This window comes from Diorhabda carinulata, chromosome 2, assembly GCF_026250575.1.
Source record: "Diorhabda carinulata isolate Delta chromosome 2, icDioCari1.1, whole genome shotgun sequence".
NCBI lineage: Eukaryota > Metazoa > Arthropoda > Insecta > Coleoptera > Chrysomelidae > Diorhabda > Diorhabda carinulata.
Genome location: NC_079461.1, coordinates 34,178,502 through 34,192,759, shown reverse-complemented (window position 1 = coordinate 34,192,759; position 14,258 = coordinate 34,178,502). Strand labels below are relative to the sequence as shown.

The window sequence follows — 14,258 nt, the reverse complement described above, 5'->3', positions numbered from 1 at the left end:
GGCTTAACTGTTCGTTTCAGTAGTATAGTGATGGATCCAGGTGTCATCTACAGTTATGAATCGACTCAAAAAACCTCCTTTCTTTTAAGGCTAGACCATGTTTGAGGAATTATAAAGATGGAAGAAGAACTTTGAACTATTGGTGTCAACATTTCAACAGTTTTTATTAACTGATATCTTAAGGGATGGTTCTAAAGAACTACTGATACTGATTCAATTTGTTCTTTGTTTTATACTGTTTATGGGTCATAAATTTCATTTTCTTTTGAATAATCGACGTCTTGAGATATGGTACATTTGAACTACTGTTAACATTATTTCCATTTGCTCCTTGTGTTTGTTTGAAATCATGCAGTTTATGAGATACAAAATTTATTTTTGGATAATCGATGTCTTAAAAGATGGTACATTTGATCTACTTGTATTTCTTTTATCATTTGATGATTATTTTTGCGGTTCATTGGATACAAATTTTGTTTTTTATTGAATAATCGACGTCTTGAGATATGGTACATTTGAACTACTGTTATCATTATCTCCATTTGCTCCTTGTGTTTGTTTGAAATCATGCAGTTTATGAGATACAAAATTTATTTTTGGATAATCGATGTCTTAAAAGATGGTACATTTGATCTACTTGTATTTCTGTTTTCATTGGCTGATAATTCTTGCAGTTCATGGGATACAAATTTTGTTTTGTTTTTAATAACCGACGTCGTGAGAGATGGTACATTTGAGCTACTTGTATTTCTTTTATCATTTGATGATTATTTTTGCGGTTCATTGGATACAAATTTTGTTTTTTATTGAATAATCGACGTCTTGAGATATGGTACATTTGAACTACTGTTATCATTATCTCCATTTGCTCCTTGTGTTTGTTTGAAATCATGCAGTTTATGAGATACAAAATTTATTTTTGGATAATCGATGTCTTAAAAGATGGTACATTTGATCTACTTGTATTTCTTTTTTCGTTTGCTGATTATTCTTGCGGTATATAGGATACAAATTTTGTTTTTGTTTTGAATAACTGACGTCTTAAGGGATGGTACATTTGAACTACTGGTATCATCTATTTGTTATAATTTGGAATCTTGTGGTTTCTGGAGTAGGTAAAAATTTTGTTTTTACTTTTTAGAAAGGTGCTTTTGAACTACTGATGTCATTGTTTCGATTTGCTTCTTTTTTGCAATCCTAATGTTAATTCGAATAAGCTTTTAATATATTGAAAACCTGCGTAGGTGTATATCGCCTTTCAAAAAGAAATTACTGAAATTTTAGTAAGAATTTCTTAACACATGCGCAATACGTATACAAACATGTATACGTATACAAATAGTATTTGAATGACATTTATTTTTTTAGGTTAATTTTAGTAAAAAACGAAAAAACCGCATGCGCAACGACGAGGCAGCCATAATAGCTTTAAGCAAGTCTAGGAGTCAATTTTTACACAAGGACACAGATTCCTTAGTCGACAACGAAGCTGTTATAGTGTACGACGAACGCACAGCTTTGTAGATTTTTGTTTCATCCCGTAATTATTAAATACGTAACATGAAATATCATATGTGGAATATATTATGTGCAAGACTGTACCCTGGAATTATCTTTTTATCTAGATTTTTAATCCCGAATTCCTTTAAGATGGGGAAATTTTGAGGCGGAATTATACGAGTTAACGACTCTAGATTTTCATCTAATTCTAGGTTATGTTCTTATTTTTTATTAAAAACAAGTTATAATGTAGAAATTATTTACTTTATGATATCACAAATAACGGACATATCGTAAACAATGTGTAAGACTTGTGATCGACAAATAAAGTTATTAGTTTTATAAGTTATAAAGTTACCAATGGTAGACTGTGGGAGTTCCAAATACCATCTAGATGAAGTCTTATTTCATCTTACTTACAGTTGGTTGAGGTATAGCAACAGATGACATATCTCAACAACAATGAAACGCACAAATATCTCCCGTGAATTATTTTTTCATTGCCTTGCAAAGGTCATTGAAGCGACCTTTAGTTTTTCCCTTTACTCTTCTATACCTATTCTCATAAGAGTTTCCTGGGGCGACCATGACCAGTAAAGTAACCAGTAAGATCCAAATACTTTTTTAAAGGAATATCAGGATGAGCCAAGGACTAAATAACGTTAAGAAGAACAATATGTCATCAAAACTGAAGCTCCCAATGAACAAGTGTTGTCTGCTCTTCCTTACAAATAAGAAATCGAGGAAGCTTGTACATCGTTTATGAAGATCAAGAAGCTTCTCTGTAGCCGCGACCTCAACTTGGATTCTCAAGTTCTATGTATTCCCAGTTCTCTACGATTGAACCCCACATTGCGAGCTAGCCCTAGAAGACGCCTTCGAGGTATGGATCCACTGTAGGGTACTGGGAATATAATGGGATCAATGTAGATGTTCTGAGAAGAGTGGAGAAGGGCGTGATGAAGTGTAAAGAAGAAAACAATATCTTGGTCTCATCATAAAAGGTCCAAAGATCCTTCAGGAATTGTAGGAAAAAGATCTATTGGAAGAAAAAGAATATTTTGGTTTAACGTAATAACATCTGACCTATTTAGATTTTGTTATTTGTTATCTTCGAACCTTTCCCAACAAAATATCAAACGTATTCTCATTATTAAAAAATACTATTGATAGAAATATAGAAAGAAACAAAGTTGAAGAATACCACTGGCAATTTCGATTCATTTTCATTCTTTATAATATTGGAAATTCAGTATCAGCGATGCTCTAACCTATAAAAATCTCTCTCCTATAAGTAAACTTCAAGATTATAAAACTGGAAACAGTCGCTGGGGGCCAGATTTGGTAGTCACGGTTGTTTGTCAACCAATTCGAAGTGCAATTCACGAATTTTAATCATGGTGATCACCAAAGTATGAGAAGGTGCCTTGTACTGATGAAAAATCTCATAACCATCCAAAAAATGGTTGTCATCACTTTCGGAACACGTTTGCCTTTGGCAATCTACTGTCTTGACTAGTTTCCCTTTTCAGTAGTGTAGTAGACCAGGTTCCATCTACTGTTATTAATTAATCCAAAAAATCTGCTACTAAATGTCGATGATCGTTGTTGAAAAATGTTCAAAAAGTTCCACGGAATAATACTTTTGAACTATTGGTACTATTTTCTTTTGCTCCTTGTTTCATTTCCGCAGTTTATGGGACACAAATTCCATTGTCTTTAAAAGAGTTGACATTTTAAGATATGGTACTTTTGAACTACTATTTCCTTATATTCCTTGTGTTTGCTTAGAATTCTGCAGTTCATAAGGCGCATTTTTTTAATAATTGATGTCTTAAAAGGTGATACATTTGAAGTACTTTCATTTCTTGTTTTATTTGCTGATTATTGATGCGGTTCATGAGATACAAATTTTGTTTTCTTTTGATTAATCGACGAATTGAATTGACATTTCAAAATTTGGTACTTTTGAACTACTAGTATCACACTTTACATATGGTCCTCGTGTTTACTTGAAATCTTGTTGTAGTTCATAAGGCGCAATTTTTTATAATTGATGTCTTAAAAGATGGTAGATTTGAACTACTTGTATTTTTGTTTCATTTGCTGATAATTCTTGCGGTTCATGAGATACAAATTTGGTTTCCTTTTGAATAACCGACGTCTTGAGGAAAAAAAAAATTGTAAAGTTCTAAAGCTTCCATAGAATTTATAATTAAGCTCGTGAGGATTTGATTTTCCAATATAAAATGCAAGTGAATTGTCATAAACCTTCTTCTGATACACCCATAGTGCTCGAGGCCTATCAGAAGCCGAAGTCCTTGGAAAAACCAGTCATTAGGTTTCTCAGTATGAGAAACAAAAAAATAGTTGCTCTAGTAGCATGTAAGGTTCAAAATTATAGTCCAATTTTAATTATTTATGTAAAAAAATGTTCTTGTCCTTTTTTAAGTCATATTTTTCTTCATTATCTTGTAAATAGTAATTTAAAGAATGATGTTTGTAACTCCTACAGTATTATGAAGAAATTGAGAGGAATTTTGAAAATTTTCTAGTATATTTTCCTGTGATAAAAAACTTTGGCTTTGAGATTAGTTTAAGAGAAAATTTGTATTTTAGACCTGCAACATTTGAAGACTGTATTTGATATATTTAGAGGTAGTAGTGACATATAAATTTTTAGAAATTAAAAATTTTTTCATGTCTCGCTCATTATGTAAAACAGATTTCGATTATAACACATATTTACAGTTCTTCAAGTAATGTTAGAAGCATGTTTCATAGTGGACAACCCGATTTCGCATCTAGATATCATATTTGTGCTCACATACAGTGTCTCTACAAAATATGTATGCAAATAAAAAATTATTATATAAATCACGTGGTTTTATTTATAACAAATCAATTATCCTAATAGAAACCGATTGTGTGTAGTATTTCTGATTATCCAGAAGCTTTTCATATAACAATATGGTGATTGAGGATACGAATTTGATATTTTATCAAAATTATTCAAATAGCCCGCTCATTAACAATACTAATTTCCCGTTTGTCAAAATTAAATGACTAAAGCGGTGCATAGAATGAACGCGAACATACGCACTCTAGACAATCATTAATGTTAAAAATACACCCCAAATTTAACACATTGAGCTCTGGTGCGGTACATAGACCCGCAACTGAACTTTCCCCACAACCCAGAGCGGTACTTTTTTATTTCAAACCTTTTCCACGGCCAAAGGGACCGTGCTTGAAACATTACCCTACCCTTGGGCCAACTTTACCTATTAAACAGGTAAATAATAATCTCTATTTGTTTGGAAATAAATATATTAATATTTTTTTTTGGAAAATGTATAAATACACATAAAGAACAAGGTTATATACATATATACAAACTTAGTTTAAGAATGTACCCCGTATATCACATACAGTCGGAATGTATATAATGATTCCCTGAAAGTATGTACTTAGTTAAATAATTAAAAAAGCTCTAATCAAAGACTCTAAATACACACCGCTAATTACTTTTATTATATTTTTATATTATTTGATAGTTAAAGGGGGGACTATAGAAAAAGTAAATTTAAGTATTTGGGCATAAAGCTTTTTGAAGACTGGACATAGACAAAGAAATAAAATACGGACAGGCATTTCTGAAACTTTCGAAAAATGTTAACCATCTCAGTCTTGGATCTTAATCTACGATTAAGATTCATCAAATTTATTCGGTGCTTCTTTACGGTATGGAAATGTGGACATTGAAGGAGATACTAAGACGTGTTAACAAACAACGAGAATTATTTCTTTTTTCTTTAACCGGCGCCACGGGCCTTCACAACAATCGACTGTCCGAGCATGGGCCTCCAACGTCGAACCCTTAGTTCTCCAAGAGTCGGGAAAATAACAAGATGGATGACTGCGGGAACATTCCCGACCCGAGAAGCGACAGAATTTTTAAAAATTGCGCTCTTAATTTGTTGGCCAAACACGGGCACATGTTTCTTTCTGGTCTCCTGCAGTTGGAGTCGTACGCAACCTCCAACATCATTAGAGTACGTCGCATGGTTCGACTCTAAACAACTTTCCGTGTGCAGCACTAAGATTTTCGACAGACATGTTTGCCTACCGAGTACTGTCCACTTACGTATAAAGCTGCCATGAAACACTATCTAAGAGTTTATTTTCATTCAATTATATGGTTTTTGATCTCTTTTCAGGTTGAGGATTGGCTTACCAGTCACCAAATTAGACTGGGAGACGATCTCATCCTTGTGCCATCGGTGGTAGTTTCACCTGCGGTGATGATGTGCACCTGACGCGCGAGAATCCACTGCTCCAACCTAAAGAAAATTATATTAGCGGACGAAAATTCTGATGATCCCTCTTTTTTCTAATTGATTTGAGTAGGCGCTCTACGCCGGTTCTGGGGCGGAAGTGACGTTTACGGACTATGTAGTAGAATCCTTATCGTCACGTCGAACCGCAGACGATAATACCAACATAGAAGTATCGAAATACAGGATGTGTTAAACAAAAAGCGAAAAGTTATTGAAACGCGAGTCTGACAAAGTAATTGTGAGTTTTGGTGTAAACAGTGTGTTCAGTATGAATATCACCAACGGTTCCAGAAATTCTAACTTAATTAAACAAAGTTATAAGTTTAGTTGTGACCTTCTTTACCATATGGAAGCCACTAATTTATTTTTTTCTTTAAATATTATAGGCAATTTTGAAAAAATAAGTTAAGAATACTGTTGTAAAAAATACTTTTCGGTAAAAAACAACCATCAACTATTAGGGAAATTTTTCAATTTACCCCCCGACGTCGGATATTTCGGTTTGGAACCGAACCACGATTTCTTCCATTCCAAAGTGTCTTGTATCAATTTTTCTTCTTCTGTCGTAAATTTCAATAGTGTCGATATTGCTTTAATTAAATGTTGAGCTTCGTATTCTCTACTAGTTAAAAATTTCAAAATAACGTGTTTCAAATATTTAAAATTAACATCTTCGTCGTCTCTTTTAACCAGCGAAGGAAAATGTCGAATTGACATTTGAGTCGGGGTCAAAATAGCAGCAGAATTAAGATCCAATAAATCGGAATGGTAATTAGGGTTTCCCGGAGTTCTCAATTCTTGTTGTAGAGTCTTTTTCATATCGGCCAAACGTAGCTGCAAGGTTTTTATATTCTAAAAAAAAAAAAAAAAGAAATTAATAAAGTAATTTGTTAGTTTATCTACAGAAGATAACACTCAAAACACGATTGTTAATAAATTAAAAAAATATTAAAGTATCGCATAAAATAGTGTATGGACTCCTATACCAGTAACACCTGCAGTATTCTCAGTAGTATAGTGGTCAGTACCCCATATCTGATACTATTTTACTTTTTTATGGTTATTAATAATAAATACGTAGAACAAAGTTACGACTAATTAATATAGTCTACTGCTCAGCTATCATTAGTATAGGAGTCCACACATTATATTGTGTGAAAGAGAGCCTATACTACATTATATATGTAACTAAAGATAGATCAAATAGAAATGGAAAACAATACAAAAAATTGTAAGCTTAAAATTTTAGTATGAATAAAATAGAATTAATATAAGTAAAAAAAATTTGAAATCGGTTAAAGGTATATTTAAAAAAAATGTTGAGGAATTAATATGGCTCACCTTATTTTTTTCTGCTATCTGTTCTTGTAGTTCCTCTATATTTTTTCTCAGTCTTTGTTCTATTTGCACGCTATCCTTCAATTTGGTATTTTCTTCTTCCAAATTTGATAACCGATTCAAATGTTCCGACATTTCTCTTTCTAGTTGTCTTATTTCCTGTTTGACTAGTTCCATTTGTTGGGAAATCTCCGCGTTACGTACAAGAGTCGTATTCTTTTCAGAAGTCACCCTAGAAAAATCATTTATAACAATACAGAGTTTATTGACATAATTAAATAAAAAAAAGTACTAACCTGGTTAAAGTCTTTTGTACGTTCAATGAATTGGCTCTTTCTTCCGATAATTCTTTCTCTAATTTTGTTATGGTTTCCTTCAGAGAATTATTAATTAAATGCTCCTTGTCTACGGTGATCTTCAATTTATTTATCTCTTCTTCTGATTTTCCCAATTCATTTCCTACATTATCTAAATTTTTCTTTGCTGTTTTTAAATCGGTTTTTGCGTTATCCTTGAAAAACAAAATAATTTTAAACACATTATAGCAAGGAGTCTTTTCAGTTTGCAATATATTAAGATGTAGTCAATTTTCTCCTTTGACATATAGTAATATATTCAATTATATAAAAATTAAAATGACAACTTTTTGTTTAAAATTTTTCTGTAATTTTTTGTATTGAATGGTACATTTCAATGTTTAGAATCTTTTAATTCGTTCATTATCCTCGGCACTTCTCCTATAAAAATTCAAATTTCTATTGTGAAATGAAGAAAAATATAATATGGATAAAATTGACCACTATAAATATTTTTTTCCCAAAAGTATTCCCATACCAACCCGATTGGTTAAACACAAGATAGAAAGAGCGTTAAATTAAGGCAGTGAAAAGAATAACTCAAAATACTTACAATAAACTTTATTCAACATAAAATATGTAATATAAATAAATTTTCTTAAATAAAACGATAATACTTATCCTTAAAGGATAACAAAATATCCAGAAGTAAAAAGGCAAGCTAAAATTAAAAAAATATAATTTCATTTAAAAAAAATAAAATCGATATTTATTTAAAATAATATAACATCAAATACTGAAATATTTCCAATAATAAACAAGCAAAGTGAGTGTGGTGCTAAAAACAATCAAGCAGATTAAATAATGTTTGGAGTTTACTATCAAACATAACATTCCTTTTGTTTCATTTGAATGAGCTGAAGAAAAAAATAATACTATAATATAATATTATAAATTAGATTAAATAAGGTTTATTATTATTATTATGCCCCACAATAGAGCTTTCCTAGATCAGCATCCAGTTCTAATCAACTCCAATATCTCCTCCACATCCTTTCTTTATATTAACATGTGATGTCAGAGCATTCCGTAACTAGATTATCCAGTTTCTTTTATGCTAGATCTAATAGCATAAGGTCAAAGTGAGAAGAAACTTTTTAGAGTTATTCAGTCCTCAAAGAATCCACCGAAGACATTCTCTTCTATATTCTTTCCCCTCCAGACTATTTCTTATATCACAGATCACCTACAGCTCACCATACAGTTCTAAATAACTCCAGTATCTCCTCCACAGCCTTTTAATAATCCAATGTGATGACAAAGAATTCCGTAACTTAATGATCCGGAGTTTCTTTTGGGCTAGATCTAATAGAATAAGGTCACAGTGAGAAGAAACTTTTTAGAGTTATTTAGTCCTCAAAGAATCCATCTAAGATATTCTCTTCTATATTCTTTCTCCTCCAGACTGTTTCTGGCTGTATAGACTGTATACTCCACCCCTAAAATGCGTTGATTTTACAGCCAATCCGAGGGTGTAAAATATTTCATTAGTTCTTTGAAAACATTTCCAGTATAGACATGTGAAGACCGAGGTCCAAGAAAAGACTTTTGTGCCTCTTTTCTTCACCATTTCCTCCAAAAATCAAAGTTTAGAAGTTTTTTCTTAAAATTTTAACGTTTTGTTGAAATACTGTATACTCCACTCCAAATGTGCGTTGGTTTTACAGCCAATCCAACAGTCAAAATAGTTTATTAGAACATTTGATAACTGTGTAATCAATTAGAAAAGGGCCAAGTTACAGGAGAAAGAAGAATCATTTGACCAATTAAACATGTTGGTTACACTAAATTGTCAGTAATTTAGGATATTTTTTAATCCATATCAATTTCAAATGATGTTTATAGAAGAAATGTAATTTTGATAAGAAACTCCCATTTAAGCGAAATAAAAAAAAACCCAATTTCAAATTTTCTGTTGACTCACAAGTTCAGTTCTGAGGAAAGTAATTTCTTCCTCGTTATCGGAATGTATGGTTTTGAGTTCAGCTGATAATTCATTTACATCTTCCGAAAGACGCTTTATTTTAATATCCCGATTCATCAATTCAAATTTGTTACATTCCAATTCGGCCTCGAGCTGTTTTAATTTTTCTTCAAGTTTTTCTTTTTCTTGTACAGCTCTCCGCCTTTCAGATCCTTCTTCGGCTGCCTGTCTACTCAGTCTACCCACCTAAAAAGGTATCATGGTGCAAGTTGAATCAATTAGAAAAGGTGATAGTTTCAAACACTGTATTTTCCATTAAACTGAAGGTAGATCTACAAATTTTTAAATATCCAGTAAAATATTTGACTACCTGACAATCCACAGTGCTTTCTCTTTTCAAATAAAATACACTTTCCACTTACTTGCGTTTCTAAAGCTGCTATTTTATCGCTCCAAGATGTTTTAATATCAGTCAAATGAAGATGCGCCTCTTCTAGTCTCTGTTCCAACAATTTTCTTTCTGAAATGACTTTATCATCAGTTGTACCGTCATTATTATTCTGCCTTAATATGACAACTAAATCTTGTAAATGTTTTTTCTCCTGTTCGCTTTTGGATAAACTGGAAGCAAGATGCGCCAAATCTCTGGCTGTACTATGTCTTAATGCCTCCAAATCGTCCTGAAATTGCAAACAAGTATTTGTAACTGTCAATGTTTTTCCTTGGGTATTCTAATTGCGAGAAGCACATACCTGTGAATTGCCCAGAAGCTCACCGAAACGATATAACACAAGACAATTGGTTGCTAACTTCAAAAGTGAATAACAGTGAAACAGACTGTACAACGATTAAACTAAAATGCGGACAGTTGCGATACTGGCCCGGTTTATTGCATTTACAAAATTTTCAATACGCAGTATTTGAAAAAACTACACATAACGTAGAAATATTAATGTAAATTTTTTATCCAACTTATATTTTGGTTTGCTTAAACGTTGTAGAGACACCGAGGATGGTCTTCCAATTGAGGTGGTTACTCCAAAAAAAAGCATGACACGAGACGAGAAGTTAGAGAAGAAATGAACACAAAACCAGATGGTGGACAGAAGAAATAAGGAAAATGGTTAACCAGAAAAGGGCAATATAGAAGAATTATATTAAAAATAGAAGAGAAGAAAATAAAGAGACCTAAAAAGCAATCAGAGAGAAATTAAAAAGGGAAAAAAGAAAACATGGAAACAATTTGGAAAAAAATTTAGCAAATAAATATGACGACAATAAGAGAAGCTTCTAGAACAAAATTGGAGTAATAGGAGGAAGAAAAAGAAAGAAAATAAGAAAAACAAGAGATAAAGAAACAATATAAATGTAAATACGGAAGACAAAGGAATTTTTTGAAAAAAAATTCAGCCATAGAGACAGACACTAAACAAAAGAAGAATCCTAGATTAATCAATCTCTCTTCCTTTGGTCCATTTCCGTGACAAGGAATTATAGAATGACTACACGATAGTCAAAATTAGCTCAACAATAAACTGTTGGCCCTCATAAAGTTTTGTTGGTATTATTGTACTCTGCTCTATCTTGGGCCACACTGACTGATTTATGTACCTCGCAACTGATCAAGTCTTTAGTTTAGTCTACATATTTCTTTGGAGATAGACTAATAACAACAGTTTTAATCTCAAATATGACAAAAATAAGTTAAAAAACATTGTTTTAGCTGTTTGTATAAATGTAAATTATTATTCAGTTCTTGAAAAGCAGATTTTAGTTCAAGGTATCTATTATTGAAGTTCAGATACCCATGTATCAAAGATATGCAATATCTTAATGTCACTTTTCTTCAAGACACAAATATGTCAGGTGAGGATGTGTTCAGCAACCTAAATTTAGTGTTTTTAGTCAAGGGTGAAACTTCAATTATTGACCAATCAATAAAAATGTCAACATTTTTAGAAAACAATAGAGGAATAATTGAAAAATTTGATCTATAGAATTGAAAATGGAATTATCATATAATACACGATTTTAAGTTCAACAAAAATGGCATTTATTATAATTGTGGGAGCACCAGTCCACTATACATTTAGTAAAAACTGGTAAAAAGCCATTTTAAATAAGATTTGTCAAGTTTTTTATTGCCTATATTTTTTTATAACAAAACACATTAAAATTATTGAAGATTTATATCAATATACTTGTATAATATACAAGAAAAATTTCTGCGGAAACATTTACTACAAAAACTATTATTTTTGAAAAATAACTTTGAGAAAATATGAATGGAATATAAAAATAACTAGTTATTAGTAGATAACATCTAATATATACAATGAATAATGTTGTTAACTATAACAAAAAATACAAAATTCAGTTTAAACCATATAAAATAATTTTACATACCTGTACATCACTCAGCAGTTCTTCTTGCCTCCTTAATCTAGCAACCTCATTACGTAATTTTTCCAACTGGACATTAGCCTCTTTGAGAGCATTTGATTTTTCTTTAATTTCTTGATCTCTCAACAGAACTAAATTCTTAACTTTATTTAATTCTTGATTTTGTAAACTTTCTAACTGTTCGTTGTTTTCTTTGTGTAAAAGTATTTTAGAATTGAATTCTGAAAATAAAACTTGTAATGACATATAAAATATTATTCAAACTTGTATATTGTCATACCTATAGAAAGGAAAGTAAAACCTTGCATTTATTTAATAAGTCGTATGACTAACTAAGAAAAACACATTTTTTTAGCAAAAATCGATTTTATTCATTAATGTAACTACTTCAAAGGCAATATAATCATTCCAAAGCTTCTATATAAGGTCTTTTGTCTCAAAATAGGTTTCACTTTCATATATGTATGTAAGCAAAAATATTTCAAATCGTCTTGTTTTTAGGTTTGTTTTGTTCCAAAACTAGTTTTTTTATAATTTTTGAAAGACAGATAAAAATTTGACTCCTCAACTATCCTCAGTCTTTATCAAAATATATTTTTAAAATTGAAGAGAACTAAAATAAAAATGATTTGGGAACATAAAAATAAATAATAATTATATTTTTACTTTTATTAATCTTGTAAGTATGTACCAAAATATTCAATATTTATTAAAGAATAAAAATGAAGGTGTTAATAAATAGATTACCATGATAGTTCATGTCCTGGGCAATCATTTTTCTAGTACACCACATGATATTTTTGACTCAACCTTTATTCTTTACAATTTTATATCAATCAAAACTATCCACATAAAAGTAATTATTTCTTATCATACACATATAGGTAGTTATTTTTATCAGTAGAAGAAACTTACCTGGGTACCTTTCAAGATAATGAAATTGGAGCATTCTTAGTATTTTATATTACTTAGCTACAAGGTACTTTATGACTGTTTAAACAGGAAATGCCTTGTGAATTTTTTAAATATATTGCACTCATTTGAATTTTAGATTTTGAACTAGTTTTAAACGGGTTCATGAGACTTTTGTATGAATTCTACTTTGGTTTACAGGTTAGTGAATTATTGACGAAATCTAGTTTTTACAATTTTTTCTTTCACAGGTTTGTTTTGAAAACAAATGGAAACATTGTTACAAAAATATAATGCCACATTCAACAGTTTCTTTAAAAAAATGTTTTGAGTGTGAAATAAAAATATGTTGGTCAGTAGCAAAGCTTAAGAAGCAGCTAGTGAATTATTAAACAATTGCACCTATACTATTTTACAATTCAAATATGAAAAATAACTAAAAGTACCTTCAGCATTCTTAAGAGACTCCCTTAGACTAGCTATCTGTTGTTGCGTTTCGTCTCGGTCTTTTTCTAATGACTGTATCCTTTTATCTTTTTCTTTAACTATTTCACGCCATTCTGATTCTTTGATATCCAGTTTTCTTAAAAAATCGTATTCAATTCTGCTCAACCTTTTCTTGAATTCATCGGAATCGATAGGACCATCTTCCCTTACACCTTCTGAAGATACTATAGAATTTAAACTGGAAGTTGAACCTTGAGTTGAGCGACCTCGTAAAGATTCAATCTTTTGAACTGTGGAAGAAGTGATTTTTGCTGTTAACTTGGATAAATCACTCCCTGTTTCTTCGCGAATTTTATTTTTTAAAGACGCAAACATGTTTTAAACTAATCAGCTATAAAACACAAACGTGGCATTATTGAAATGCTTGTATCGTTCACTCAATTATCATTTTCATCATGATTTAATTTATGTTATTTCCAAAATCATCAAAACTTTTAGAGATAAAATTTTGACAGTTCAATTTGTCATCTAATAGATGCTGACGTGCTAAAGGGAAATTTTAGCGCTCAACACAAGAAAAATGCTGACATGTCAAAGTCACTCTTATTATAACGTCGTAGACATTATTTAAATTATTTGTGATGCCATTCTGATTTTAAGTCCATACTAAGTTTAAATCATCTTCTTCTCATCCCTTCTAAAGTATATTGTAGACATTCACGATATTTTCATTTGCTTGTGACGTCATTTGGTAACTAGATGAACAAGCTTCCATTTATACAGGGTGAATCTAATATATACTATATTATGATTTTGTTCAACATACAAATATAAAGTTTAAATATGGATTTTTATTATCCCAATATCTATTTTCGTATTGGTAATTTTACGTTTTTTATGATAAAAATCGTCAATTTGGGCTCTAATTTAGCACTGCTAATTGATAACGTTAGTTGCATACGGTTGTTTTAAGTACATTAGAAGAAAATTTTTTTCTGACATTGCAATAAAAACAATAAAATATCAAAAAGTATTGAA

The 14,258-nt window shown here is 30.9% G+C and overlaps 2 protein-coding genes across 3 annotated transcripts in view; one reads left to right on the top strand and one right to left on the bottom strand.

Annotated features, from left to right (window-relative positions):
- LOC130890941 (uncharacterized) overlaps positions 1-4,377 on the top strand; it is a 34,829-nt gene extending 30,452 nt beyond the window's left edge. For both annotated transcript variants that reach the window (XM_057795393.1, XM_057795392.1), the window contains exon 6: positions 1,369-4,377. In XM_057795393.1, the coding sequence (XP_057651376.1) occupies positions 1,369-1,524 (156 nt within the window). In that variant the 3' untranslated portion in view covers positions 1,525-4,377. The remainder of the gene's footprint in view (positions 1-1,368) is intronic.
- A 435-nt stretch (positions 4,378-4,812) lies between these two features.
- LOC130890940 (golgin subfamily A member 1) lies at positions 4,813-13,748 on the bottom strand. The gene is made up of 7 exons (XM_057795391.1): positions 13,220-13,748; positions 11,865-12,082; positions 9,881-10,138; positions 9,459-9,704; positions 7,475-7,689; positions 7,182-7,410; positions 4,813-6,692 (listed from the first exon to the last, which is right to left on the bottom strand). The coding sequence occupies exons 1-7, from the start codon at positions 13,593-13,595 to the stop codon at positions 6,291-6,293; spliced, it is 1,944 nt and encodes a 647-aa protein (XP_057651374.1). The 5' UTR covers positions 13,596-13,748; the 3' UTR covers positions 4,813-6,290.
- Positions 13,749-14,258: the final 510 nt, after the last annotated feature.